The 14,551-nt window shown below is 39.6% G+C and overlaps 1 protein-coding gene across 1 annotated transcript; it reads right to left on the reverse strand.

Annotated features, from left to right (window-relative positions):
* Nucleotides 1-2,256: 2,256 nt before the first annotated feature.
* On the reverse strand, nucleotides 2,257-14,542 carry LOC118779325 (calcium/calmodulin-dependent 3',5'-cyclic nucleotide phosphodiesterase 1B-like). The gene is made up of 14 exons (XM_036531372.1): nucleotides 14,461-14,542; nucleotides 11,556-11,669; nucleotides 10,694-10,876; nucleotides 10,493-10,559; nucleotides 10,226-10,342; nucleotides 9,670-9,810; nucleotides 9,207-9,307; nucleotides 7,394-7,519; nucleotides 6,296-6,397; nucleotides 6,015-6,135; nucleotides 4,662-4,743; nucleotides 4,241-4,358; nucleotides 3,795-3,931; nucleotides 2,257-2,986 (listed from the first exon to the last, which is right to left on the reverse strand). The coding sequence occupies exons 1-14, from the start codon at nucleotides 14,511-14,513 to the stop codon at nucleotides 2,841-2,843; spliced, it is 1,608 nt and encodes a 535-aa protein (XP_036387265.1). The 5' UTR covers nucleotides 14,514-14,542; the 3' UTR covers nucleotides 2,257-2,840.
* Between the last annotated feature and the right edge of the window lie 9 nt (nucleotides 14,543-14,551).

The following is a 14,551-nucleotide window of genomic DNA, read 5'->3' on the forward strand; positions in this document are numbered from 1 at the left end:
TCTTTTGGATTCATTTGACTGGTAATGCAGGCCTGCACTGAAATTATGTCATTTAGTAGCAGCTTTGTTGTAATGCTTTAATCTTTACATTTTGGTGGTAAAACAGGTTCCTGATACATGTCTTTTGGGGGTGGTCATCAGTTAAAGATCATAAAGCATCCTAGTAATAATTCCCAAATGCAAGCAGTAGTAACAGTAGCACTGTCACTATTACAAAGAAATGAAAAATCCCCATTCCAGATTATGAGCAGGTGCTAATGGCAGTGATCAGAAACATCTGCTTTATAACTTAATTTCATGTCATTTTTATTGTAGGGTAACTGAAGCGCAAAAAATGATGGCAGAATGCATATTAACACCTAAAAGCCATATATATCTAAATGTCAATTCCAGAAAATGAGGCATCTAATGTGTGTTTTTCAACCTCAGCCTCCTTTTGACAATGTTTTGAAGCCCAGTGTTTATGCTCTACCCCCTCCTGGTGGAGCAATGAAACAAAAACAGTTGCACTACCAATAAAATGTTTATTTTCCAAGTTCACTTTGATTTGCTTCACATATACAGACACATAAATGCTCCTTGAAGTGGCTCTGCTAAGGGACTGGATGTCTGAGAAGCAACAATGAATATACAGGTTGAAGGGACAGTTTGGTTATTTGGTTTAAACAATACTTACAAATACAATAAATTACAGGGAAATAGACTGTTAAGTGGTATAACAGATCTCAGATAAATAAGGAAACACCAGAACCAGGATTTGGATTTGAATGAATACCTCAGTCTTTTTAGGGGTATTGATTCATCAAAATCTCAGGATTTAGTCAGTTGAACCAAATTATCTCATGTAGGTTTATATTTTACAAAGCTAAAGTTGGCCCTGTTGGTAAATACATTGTGTTGCTTTCTCCCACAAAGAATCGCGTCACAGGAAAAAGTAATATGTTTACAGTGAAAGGATGATTTGGGGAAAGGTGACAGTCTCTATATACAAGACAAGAATAATCTTCTGTCATCTGTTCTTCTGTAAATGCAGCAGGAGACGTTGGACAACCTTTGCACTAATATGATTAATGCAGCTGTTGGCGAGATGGTAATGGATATGGAAACTACGTAATGGAAGACAGGAGTTCCACAGATTACACTGTACAACTGAACAACCAAGGTACCAAATCTCACCTTGCCATTTTTCCCCCCTCATACCAAATAGTACGTGATGTGTGAGAGGATGTAATAACGATGTCGGCTCCCGCTGAAACATCAACAGCATTTGCAGTTACATTTGATGTCGCTTTCAGGTGCATTCATGCAGTTTTACAGCGGGAGGCTTTTGACAGCAGACACGCCACAAAGTATATCACTGATTACTTACCGGGAATAATGGAAAATAACTAGGGGAAAACAATGTAAAGGAGAGAAATGGAAAAAGAGAACAGTATTCTTAATGTGTCTCTTGTTTTGGACTGTACCTTTGATGTTGGTCTTTAGACAAGGTATGATATGGGATTTAGTTTGATATTCAGCTGAAACCTGAAAATATAAATCCAGTGTGCGTATTCCTAAAAATAAGTACATCATATTTTCCCAGCCACAATAAATTCTGTATTTGGTATTCTGTATTGATTGTTGTGAATAACCCTTTTGATGCCTCAGAATATTAGGATATATGGATTATTATTCATGGTGACCAACCTGGGGAACAAATAGGGGTGTAACAATACATCAGTTTATATTGATGCATCGACACAAAAGCGATGACACAGTTTGGACATGAGAACTGATCCATACTATTGGCTTTTTACCTTTTTTGTTTTTATTACTATTATTGCATCACTTTGGATAAAATTACAGCACTTACGACAATTCTGGTTTTCTTTGCTCATTGAGTGTTATTTCAATGGGATGTAATTAACTAATGCTTAGATACTATACGTTTCCTTCAAACCATAGAATACTGTTAAGTTTATGTTGAATCATATTGTATGGAAATGTCTGTAATCATATCACATTGTATTTTGAATATATATAAGCAAATTCTTAGATATATTCTGAAATATTGTATCATTGCTTATGTCTCAATACAGTATCACTATAGTATTGTCTTGTTGAGAGGTTTACACCCCTAGAAACAAAAGGTATCCACCTAAGCTTTAACTGACAGAAAGGTCTAACACACTGATCCAGTCCCTTATGATTCATCCTACAATATTAAATACAGTTACAGTAATAATAACAAAAATAAATCTTGGCAGATAAAAACTTATTCCTTGCTGTCTGGCATTTCCTTGGGGAAGATGCCTGTATCTGGTTGGGCTTATCCTTATCTACAGTGTTGATGAAATGCTATGGCATGTGGTGGTTGTGTTTTTTTCTTCCTTCTTGTCATTCCATTCATTTATTCAGTGATTGAGTTGACGAAAAGTAAATCCATCACTGAACATCCCTTAGCTACAATAAATTTACAACATGACCAGCATGTTAAATCATTTACAGTATTATTCAGATCTAAAACAATAGGACTGTGTATAGTCTACTTGTCACTTGTATTTTTTGCTATATAATTGTATAATTGCTATCTTCCTAACTTTTGGCTAACTTGCCGAACTAAGGGCTATTTAAAAATGACACATTTACAGGAACTTTTACTTATGTTCTCTGAGCATTTGCTTAGGAGGTTCAAAGGTTACAGTCGCTAATTCATACTAAGCAAGTAAGAGAACGGGGTCGGGGAGGGGGGCAGTGCCCTATGTCTGTGAGCCCGTTTTTTTACCTGCCATTTAAACATAGCCGCTGAGGTACAAAGATAAAATACCCCGTAATTTAGCTGACAGTCACTGTTTCATTTACTGGCTACAGTATATGGTGTTTGATCTCTCTGCTTTTGGCAATCCCTCATTAGTGTTCATCTCTTGGGGTTTCTGTGCGTTCTCCTGTGAGGCATCCTCAGTGCTGGGTGAGAGCTCCTCAGTGGAGCTCTGATCCATTGAGCCTGTGAGACCGATCGAAAGACAGTGAGGCCAAGGGGGAAATATTGCTGTGTGTTAATTATTGCTATTAATTCATTTACCTGAATAATGACTGAAGATTAAGTTCTAATACGAACGCTGTTGGTAAGCTGCATTTTGAATTACAGTAAAAAAGTTGTTTCTTACCCTTCATTTTCTTACCCTGCTGTTCATCTTTCCATAAGGCAAGGTCAAGATTTTTCTGACTGTAAACAAGCCACTGTAGCTAAATATCTACTTTACTGTACAGCTGCTGTACTCCATTGTATATGAATGAGATGGCTACAGTAGCTACTTAACTGAAATTTGTGGACTGCCAGTCTTTTCTTTTTCATTTTCTGATTGATTTATATTATGTGTAGCCATTGGTAGAGCTCAGCTTATTCAGAGTGACTTGACATTCAGTAGCATTTAAGTGCACTCAAAAGGATTAGGCAGTTAGCTTCAAAGATGCAAAACCATGAGTGGCACCTTAGGTATGTAATGCCATTGTGGGAAGCATTGCTGCAGTGAATGGGATTAAGGGATGATTGTTAAAGTTGAACTGTTTAACATCTTTCAGAACGTACCATATTCCTTCAGGTGTTCATGGAGGATTTGGCAGCAGCCATGACAAGTTATCTGTGTCCCATAGTAGCTGCAGCTCACCAGCTCAGAATTGATTTTAAGTTCACAGACAGAGCTTGGAAAGTCTTGGAATGTTGACAGTATTAAATTACTAGCTAGTTAAAGGTTGTGTGTGTGTGTGTAGAACTGATGTTAGTGATCTAAATGAGTTAGCTAGCTACTTACCATTTGACGCTCTCTCTTTCCATTTAAATTTGTTGTCTTCAGTGTGCCGAGTCCATGTAGACCTGAAGCTGACAAGTTCTGCTGTGATGTGAGCAAGACTCCACTGCAAGCCTCGTGAGCTCTCCTTCCACAAAGAACTTTGGGGGGGGGGGGGGGGGGATATATAGATTTTAGAGCAGTTCATCCATCAGTCTAAAAAAGCTAGGGAGATATCTATGGATAGCTACAGGATAGCTAGGGATAACTACAGGAGTTAGGAAGATATATAAGTAAATAATGGCACAAGATTTCTGCCATGTTACGTAGCAAGCTCAGATTCCGTTAATCAATCATTATACAATTTAAACGATCAAAGCACACCTGGACTGTTATGTACAGATGTACATATGAATGTATAACCATTAACAGCTCTGAGAGCAGAGGACAGATCACATTAAACAGTACACCTGTTTCGATTGCAAGGGTCTGGTGGGTCTGGATTCTCTTGAACCAGAGGGATGACAATCCTCTCAGCCATGTCCGTCAGCAGGGAGAAGGTAGGATCCACAATGAAGTCAATAAAACCTGTATGTACATTATGGTCCATTAATTTATGACACGTATCAACAGCTATAATTGAGGGAACACATGCTTAGCAATTTGAAACACAAGCTGTGAAGCAATATCTCTGCAGTGCAGATCATAACCATGCGCAAACAATTTCCTTGAGGTAGTAAACATGACATATAGGATGCTCACGAGAATAAGACATTGAGAGATCTGTTTCTATTGAAAAACAGGACCGTAGTTATTTCCCATGGTCGTAAATGTGCCATAACACAGTAGAGGAGTGATTACCACGTTGAATTATAAGGTTTGGTACATTACCTATCTGGGACTGGGCGACTAAAGTGTTCTTCCGATCACACAGAGGAGAGAATGGGAGGCCTAGTTCTGCCTCTCTATCACCCTAATGAAAAGGGAAACAGTTTTACTGTACATGGTACCTAGGCCTGTTCTGCAATATTCTTCATTACTGCATCTGAAGATGATGAATTTATCATTGACATAGTGTTTTTAATGTGTTATGGAGTATGAATGTATAATTTGTTTGAGCCTGCATTTTCATTTTCTTTTTTACAAACCATCAGATATTTTATTTTGTCATCCAGTTCATCTCATGTCATGGTGGTGTGCGGTTCACAAACTAACAAATCTTTTTGCCCAAATCTTTACTGTGCTGTATGCACTTGGACACTTTTCTAAAAGATTTGTTCATTTCATTTACCAGTCCAGCAACTCAGATTATTCACCAACCATCAGCCTATGAAAAACTACAGAACTAAAATTGACAAGTGAATGTAGGCAAGTGTTACTTGGGCCAGGCTGATATACAGGCAGCTTAAAAGAATTATAGATATGTAACAGATGTCCACAAACTGCTTAGTACTCAGTACACCAGTTTGGTTAGTGCATCCTTTTCTTTAAGCATGTGACTGTGAGTCTCACAAAACAGTTCATTCTATAAGGTATTTCCTTCTTCAGTCAAAGGATGAATCCATGGTGATGCTTTGTTGTTTGGCAAAAAAAAAACAAATCTGTCTCTCAGAAAAATCTAGAACTGAGATTACAATATATTTCTAGGTAAGTACTGATTAAACTACTTGCTCATTTTCAATAATTATTGAACTAATACCTTGTTGATACCTTGTTTTAGCAGTATAATATTAAAAAATACAGTTCAGCGGTTTCATGGCTTTCCAGTCTGACTCACCGTCGCTGTTCTTTTCCGTTCCTCCTGATTTCAGTTTTAAAGCAGAGCTAGGCTAAAATACCACTGAACTGGACAAACTGGAAGAATGTGTGAGTTAGTGAACGAAATCCAAATGAAACCATTTGGTTTTGTCAGAAGATCCCAACTGCCCATCTCCTCTCTGTCAGTGTTGTTTGCATGAGCATGTAAGTGTTTCTGTGCAGACGTTGAGCAATTGGTTGGCTAGTTCTTTGGCCACGCCTCCAAATTAGGAAGGCCAGTTTGGAAAAGGGTGCAGTTTTTCTCGTTATAACCGTTTTTGTCCCCTTTTGCCTGTGCTGGTTTGCCTGTTTTTGTCCTGTGTGTTTTAAACGAAATGAATCTTCCATTCATGTTTTTTTTTTAAGAAGATTTTTAAGAAGACATTTTATATGAATTTTTTTTATATTTGGCCAGTTTCTTCACATCAGGGTACTGTGGGCTGATACCTGTCTGAAGAACTCCTCCATTAGTGCCTTTGTCCAGCGGGAGTGAAGAGGCCAGGGCTTGGTGGGATGGCTAATATCTGCCGTATGAAGCAGCAGGGACAGTGCTTTGGGCTTGTCAATCCTGTAAGATTGACATGTACAGGTTCAGTGTATCTGATGGTGTGAAGCCTTGATTTTCCCTAATTAAAAAAAAAAAAAAGCTGCACAGAATCCGTGAGCTGAGATGGCAAAATAGACTTTAACGTTAGTGTTATTTAAAGTGTGATGAATGAGACTCTTACCGTTCCTGCTGCTGTAGGCAGGCTCTCATGCCTTTTACTTGCAGGAGGTGAGAGGACATATCCGTGGCCAGTACCATCTCTATGACCAATGCGCGCATCTCCCTGTTATACAGCAAAATATGAGAAGGAACCACAAAACAGTGTGAGTCATGAGATGGATTATTTCCAGAGCCCTTCAAAGCACCTCATTTAAAGCTGGCTTCTGTAGTATATTATTAGTATGATGAACGTGGTCTTGAGATTTGCTATGATGGCATCCTTTTCCCACAACCTGTTGATATCAGTCTTTGGCAGAATAATGCTGACTACATGTGGTAGCAGTTGTGTCAAACTGATAGCTTCTTATTCCCCGACATCTTGAAGCGGAACCTTTTTAGACAGCAGTGAGGGTGCTGTATATCTGGAATAAAGTGTACGCATTTCTTGGAAAGCAATGAAAATTTCTATTAAAAAGCAGTGGAACTAAGCTGCCTGGCTTCATTTTATAAACAGAGTTCAAACCCCTGCCAACTCAAGCAGGAATGAGAATGCACACCGATTTCAAGCCTGTGACAGTGTTGTCATGAATATGTTATAAATCGTATTGTGCCTATGCTGCTGGGTGACCTTGCTTAGCCAGTCATAGCCTACTAGCGGAAATAAATGCTGGCAAAGGCAAAAAGGGCCTATAGCAGTTACAGCTATCGAGTGTGCGGACAGTACAGGTACAGTTTATGAGACCGCTATTGCCATTAGCAAGTTCTCTCTCTTTTATGCTGTGAACAGACAGCATGCTTGACTGCTAGATGGATGACGCACTGAATAATAATGTCGTCTGCATATTATTCAGTATTTTAATCATGCTATGATGAAATGCATAAAAGGCATTCAGGAATAAATCGTCAAGAGCACATTCAACAATCAAGGAGCACAAGAAATTGTCAATGCTAGTCAATATAGTAACTACTTTGTTTAAAAAACCTGATCCACCAACCATGGCAGAAAGTAAAGCTAAAAAGGTGGTATAGACAAAGTATAGACAGCAGTGTCTGAATGTAGAGAGAAAGGGAGAAAGGAAGGGGCCCAGATGCGGAAGTGGGTAGCCTTGGCTGCTCTTACACCCATTCCTCTCGTGAGAGGTTGATGAAAATATTCATCTCCTCGTCCTGTAGCAGGCGGAAGGTGGCGCTGACATGGTGGCTCTCCTGGACGGAGCGATCGTTGTAGATCATGGCGAAGTCGGACCTTTCACATCGTAGGAGACAAAGAAAGACATGTTAGGAAAAAAGGAGTTGCCACAAGGCCAGGCATTGGTCCTCATATTTAATGGTGCGAATATTTGAATTTTGCATATAGTGTCCTGTATCTGTATGCTTTACAAGTTGCTGAAACAATTCCTGTATCTGGCCTGTCTATGTACTTGTATTTTATCTGCGTGGGAAATGTTTAAGGCAGTGCTAGGATTCAACTATGAACTGGTGACATAAAACAAAGGCGCACATGCAAACTCATTTTGTAAACATTGTATTGTCTCAAATTACAGCTGAAAAGCAAATGGTTTATGCAAAATAAATTTAGAGGGGCATGTTTGCAATTGTTAGAATTGACCTGAAGGAGCACACTGAGAAGGCAATTTGAAAGATCAAAACAAATGAGATTCATATCAGGCCCATGAAAACAAGAGATAAAGGGCTGTATAAGTACACACATGTGCACACATAAACATACAGTTACACTGCTAACAAGAGAGCTTCTCAGCACCCCATATAGTGAATCATCTACTGTACAGTACATTGGTCCAATTAAAACTAAGCTACATTTCTCTCTTGGAGACTGTTTTACTTGTTTGTTGTTTATTATTTATGGAGGTTGTTTCTTTTCAGTCGCTGACATGATGTGTGGGTTTTTTGTGAAGTGCAGAGCCATAATCAGAATTATGGGAAACGACAACATAAAAGGCCTTATTTAGGAGTTCTGAGTCAAAAGCAATTGTGTGGGATGCTTTTTTTGTTAGTCATATGTTGACTTCAGTGTAATTCTGGCTGAAAAAATCTTTTTCAGGGAGTTTTTTTATGGGTTCAAAGTCTTGGAGAGATTTTTTTAAAGCTACAGTGGATGTCATTAGATTGGACCCTAAATATACTTCTTTGGTGTGGGCACAACTTAACATCCAGCTCTGATGAGCAAAGCAGCAGTAAGCCTTCATCAGCAACAGACTATAGGCAATGCCTCTTTGCATTTACAAATGCAGAATCTGGATAGTGTGAGCATTTATAGAGGTTTTGCATGAAACATTATATTAGCAGTGTGCATTCTATGACAAGTATGTGTTAATTTAATATTGGGCCTGTCTTACCTTGAGATCCATAGAGACTTTGGCTCAGTGTTTTCTTTCCCAAAATAAAAATTGAGAAAACATGCCAAGAGACAGTGCTCTTTAGTTCTTCATGGGGGAAAATCTTCTAAAAATATGCCTCTGAGAGAGTTGTTTGCTTAAGCTGTGCTGGAGCTATTTGAGCTAGGTTTCTAAGTTACCACCACATTCAGAATGGTGCCTAAAGAAGCCGAATTGTGTTACACTCAGTCAGGCTCTTTTTCTAGGGCACTGTGTAGCCCTTTAAAAGTATGTGGTGCATTTGTGGCTTATCTGCTGCAGAGCGTGCAAAGGTTTGATAAATGAGAGCATTTATGTCTGTGCTGTGTGTCTTACAAAACAGCGCAACTCTGAGAGGTGACAGGGAACCTTCTGTGACCCCTGCAGTGAGTCGAGACCAATCACCTGAGTATAAGAATGTGCTGTGTCATTTCACACCATTAAAATGGCATACAGCTTGTTTAGCCAGTGACGTTGGTTTTGTTTGGTGTGCAGCTGCAATTTCACATTTTCATAACCCAGGGAAATACTGGTGCGGGCAGCGAGCGCCTGCCTTACCTCGTGTGTATGAGGAAGCTGTTTGTGGTGCCTGTGTGTTCGTAGTCATGGATCGCTGCTGCAAATAGACAGGCCAGGACCTCCAGCTCAGTCAGCCAATGCTGGGGCCAACCCGAAAGAGAGAGAGCATACTTTAGAGGTCGAGTGTTTCCTATTGAACCAAAGTGTAAAATAAATCGGTACAAAATTTAAAAAAGCATACTTGGGAGCTATGTACGATTTGAAAGGCCAAAATATAATACAATTCTTGAGTCTGAAGTAGATTATGCACACTTGCCCTGAATGATCATAGATCATGTCCTGAATAATTAAAAATATTAGTATAAATCACCACCTCAAATGTTAAACAAGGGATGCTAAGTTAATTGAGAGATACAGTTATAAAAAAAACCCCTTGAAAAACATGGAAATGAGTGTTGTGTGGTGGGAGGAAGTGGGTCGTTGATGTGGCTGAGCACCGTACCACAAGTCCGGTGCGCAGTAGCAAGCAGTGCAGGGTCTGCGTGACGTCAGCTGCATGCGTGTGACAGTGGTAGGGGTTCCTGTGCTTGTTGTATCCTTTCTCCAGCGCAGCCAGAAAGGACATCAAACAAGAGAAGGGGATCTGTAAAAAAACAAAACAAAAAAACACTTAGGTCAGAAATGGGAATGACTTGAGAAAAGGATGTGTAATTTTAGGGCTTTTTTAAGGGCACTACATTTCGCTAGAGATTTAGAGCATTGTGAGTTCAAGTTTGAAATCACAAGGTACATGAAGTTACTGTGCTTTTATCTTTCCTGGCATTGTCTAGGCTGATGGAGTAACTACTTAGCAACGTTTGACTTTTATAAATAACAATAAATCAAAACTGGCTGAATTGGAGCTGCAGATGTGTGATGTACAGTCATAGTAATGAGCTCATTGTTTCTCCTGGGTCATCAGTGATAACAATCGCAGGAACAATAAACACCAAATCCACCGTGCAGTTTGTTCTGTGAGTTAAATACGTGCGTTAGTATGAAGGAAGATAAAAGGAGACCTTAAATCGACTGTTGAGCTCGTATCTGGTGATCAGCTCGATGAACAGCGTCTGTAATTCATGGCCTGAACTTGCAGAGTTCAGTGCAAACACATTGAAATTCCACCTGTCAACATCCTGGAGATGAAAATACAAGATCTTGAGAGGGATTCAGTTATATAATCACACGCTATCCAAAAACAGCTTTAGCATGATATGCACACCCTTTCACAATTTAAGGAATTCACAGTGCAGAAAAGTCTGAAATTTCTACTTGATTTGCCTTACCCGGAGACAGTGAACTACAGCTGCAGGTTGGTTTGGCATGGCTGCAGTGTAGGCCTTACGAAACATCCTGCAACGCAGACATTCAGAAGGGAAAAATAAATGGCACTTTTAAATAAACTTATGAAAAATGGTGACAGATGTTGGCATACTAAATCCCCAAAATCACACCCTTGAGCGTGCATTTATATAGGGCCTGCTCACCGTTCAACGAATATCCCAGCCTGCACCGCGTGGACGATGCTGCGGAACTTCGGTTTCTCGTAGGACCGTTTTCCAGGAGGTCGTGCCTTTTGGGTGAAGGTGGAGGCCAGCCAGTCGCGAACCTCTGAGGGCACAGCATCAGAACGAAGCTGCTGGAGGTCGTCATCACCGTCAAGGGTCTGCCTGCCAGTAGGGGGTGATGGTGAGAAAAAAAGGGTTGAAAAAAGTGACGGGAAGGTCTAGCGAGGGGGGCAGGACAGTGCAGTACATTGCAGTACTGAATTATGATTATACTGAATATATTAGCATGTTCTACAGTAAGATAAAATGCAGTGGGATGCACCTGCACCGGCATCTTGACCACAGTAGTTCACAATCTCAAAGTTATGAAAATAAAGGCTAATGTAACTTTTGTTTTGTAGTACATGGTTATCTGGAAAATTTGGGAATTGGCCAGAGATTACAATATTTGGATGAGAAACAAAGATGTGCTGGCAAGGGGTATTGGCTTTGCGCTAATAGTTGGCTTGTTTTGGGTGACATGATCATCAGAACCAAGTGGCTCGTGCAACTCTGATGCAGTCTCACAGATCAGGCTGTCACTGGTACCATGGTCATTTCCAACGATACTAACCTCCTGAGTTTATTAAATATTATTTCAATTTGCTTTTAGTGTTATTTTCTTTTTTGCCTTCATTCCCTGATCCAAAGCAGCAGATTCTACAGTCTGTTCACTAACGAATGACCTTGTTAGTTACAAGGGAAAGAGTGTTGCAGTATGGAATTCAGTCACAGTACATATTTGGAAAAACACTTATGGAGTTCTATATTATAGTCTTACAATGTTGCCTCAGTATCATACCTTGTCTCATCAATGTAAACTGCCTCAAGTAGGGAGGCAGTGTAATCCAAGTTCTTTTTGAGCTCTTCAAAGTCTACGTCTCTCTCATCCAGCTGCTTCACCAGACACCTTAACCTGCACATAAAAGGAAATATCTTCAAGGCATTGTCCCCTCGTGGATCCTGAACCAGACCTGGAGACTGTGTGCACATCTTCCAATGTGACACTGAGAGATCCACGTCTTGGACAACTTCACGCCTTGTTTGCAAACCAGCCCAGCTTAATGATGGAAGAATTCTAAGTTATATGCAGTTTCCAACATATTGTAGCTTATTGTTTTGTACAGTATGTGAGAACCTTGCTGTGCATATACAGCACTGCTGAAACCTCTCACACAAAACAAGAGTGGTGGGTACAGTATGTAGTGTAAGCACTTGTTGCTAATATTTTCCCAGAAAATGAGAGCACCGATGTTATGAGTGCTTTTCCGAGAAAAATGACAGTCTGAAAGACTGCTGTGGCAACAGGCTGAAACAATTTGCTGCCCTGCGTTTTCTCCTGAAATTAGGAAAGCAATAAAACAATTTAGCACCAAATACCATGTTGTCTGGGGAAGGCCGGTAGCTGTGATGAATCATTAAGGCTCAATTTGCCATGACAGAGGAAAACTAACCATCATTAAGTACTGCAGATCCTCATTCTTTAAAGTTACTCAATGTTACAGTAGACCCTAAAAGGTAGTGCTGACTTCATGTGAGGTCTGTGAGTTCTCAGGATTTCTTAAATAGAAATGCTTTTCTTCAGCATATCGAACATGACTATTCTCAATCAAACAAATATCATTGAAATCCATGTATTTTATTTATTTTCTCTAAAACGTTTAGTCATGTTTAGTTAGTTTATGTTTATCATCATATGGATTCAGTCAGTCCAGGTAGTAGTCCAGGTAGTATCATGAATACCTATTGCACTGACATAATCTTTAAGTTCAGAATTATATTAAACTCCTACTAATTCTCCTTCATTTTTGTGGATGCCAAAATCTTACAGATGTCTCTGTCACTTTAACAGGGCAAATGATCTGTGGCAGACAGTGGTTAAGTACAAGTAAGCTGGAAAAAAAGTTGTCCCCTACCACCACTACCACCGTGAACATACCTCACAGGAAGTAAAAAATGTTAGTAGAACCTTTGCTTTACTTAAGCCCTGTTCCTGTAATGGACACAAGTGTAGAAGACAGGAAAACCTCAGAACATGCAGTCACTTCTGCAAAGCCATTTTATAAATGCCACATGCAAAGGAGACATTAGATAAGTATAGCCAACAAAAGCATTATATTTAAGAATACGTATACGTTCTTCAATAGTTGGCATATACACTATGGTTCCAATCTACTGAATGTGTGTTCTTGGTAATCTGTGTTGCTCTGAAGAAATGATAAAATGTTGCAACATAACTCAATAATCAACCCAAAATCTTCCCCTTGGCTTGTCACAAAGTATATTCTAACAGATATTACTTGTTTCGTATTTTTGTCTAAAAGAAGTGGAGCCAGACTCCACCTTTATGTAGTTTTGCCCTTTTTTTTTTTTTTTTTGTAGTTTTTGCTCTTCATAGGTTAACAGTTGCTGTTGCTATTGGCGGCTGTGTCAGGAACGGAGGACGGCCCTCACCGTCCAAGAGCAGTGAGAGTCTGACAGCTCTTCAAGTGTCTCTCCAGTTGGCAAAGGTTTTATAAAGCAATTATGTCACAGCAAAAGCACGCATAGCAAAGTTGCAGCAGGCGCTTATCTAGATTTTGATATTAGCAGCGTCACTTCAGTAATACATTTACATAGCTGGTGCACAAAGTGGAAAGCGGTATAGAGATGATTTTAAAATAGCTTTGTATTCTGTTGGTAGACTCACCAATTCATCAGTTATTGAATTGGAGTATGCTGGATTGAAAGGGATTGCTTAGATGAATCTGTTTACAGTAGGCAGCTACTGGTTAATGTCTTATTTTAGTACATGAATTTCCTGGAAAGTCAAAAGGTGTGGAGGTAGCATGTAGGTGTGGGATGCCTGAACTTTATGTTTCCCACATGAAACAAGTTTCTTTCATTGTGCTAACACTTCCTGCTAAACAGTCAGTACTTTTACCCATGTTTTACACTGTAAATATTTATAGCATTAGTTACTATCTGAACACTGATTTATATCTGGCACAAAGGGTCTTTTCCTTTCTGGTTTAAACAAAAACAAAAGCACATGGCTTGCAGATTTTAAACCAGTACAACCAATAGTGCTGTTATTGCGTATGGCTTGTCCTTGTTTTGAACTGCTTGCAGAAAAGTAACGACAGATAATTCAAGATGTTTGCTAATCAGGCTATATGAAAATAAACATTGAATTTCTGAGGTTGGGAACATGCTAAATTTTCTGTGTTAGTCAGTGCAGACTCCACAACTAACTGCCATGGAAATAACTAATCAAAGAACAAAGCATATCTGACAACACAGTTACTTTTGGTCAGTTACTAAGCAATCTGTTCATAGAACAACTTAATGGCCAAGAGTTCTACCATCACTCCACTTGGAATGCACACAGTTCTAAAACTGACAGATCCTCAGTATCAAATGTAGGTTGAACCAGGCATAACCAAATGATAAATACAATTTGGAAACGGCATCAGCTATTTGGCTTACTGTTACTAGATATCGTCATCAAAAGAGCTTCCTTAAATGTCAGAGCACTCAGTAAGTGAGAATTGTTTACAGTCCCGAAGGTGGGAGGGAACAAATGAGCTGTCAGTGCAACTTTTCTACTTCTTTGTTTCTGCAGCTGCTAGTTTAGATGTCTTGCAACAGTGCAAACGTAAATCACGCCTTTGTAGCAATGTCCTCCCTGTACCTCGAGCCCAGAGCTCATTCTGCTGCTGACTTACCTGCAGATGGGAGTCTGAAGGTGTTTCTTACGAATTCTCACAAGCTCAGCCATCTGGTTGAGACGCAGGCGGTAACCCTGCACCTCCGAGC

Source organism: Megalops cyprinoides, chromosome 6, assembly GCF_013368585.1.
Source record: "Megalops cyprinoides isolate fMegCyp1 chromosome 6, fMegCyp1.pri, whole genome shotgun sequence".
In the NCBI taxonomy this organism is placed as follows: domain Eukaryota; kingdom Metazoa; phylum Chordata; class Actinopteri; order Elopiformes; family Megalopidae; genus Megalops; species Megalops cyprinoides.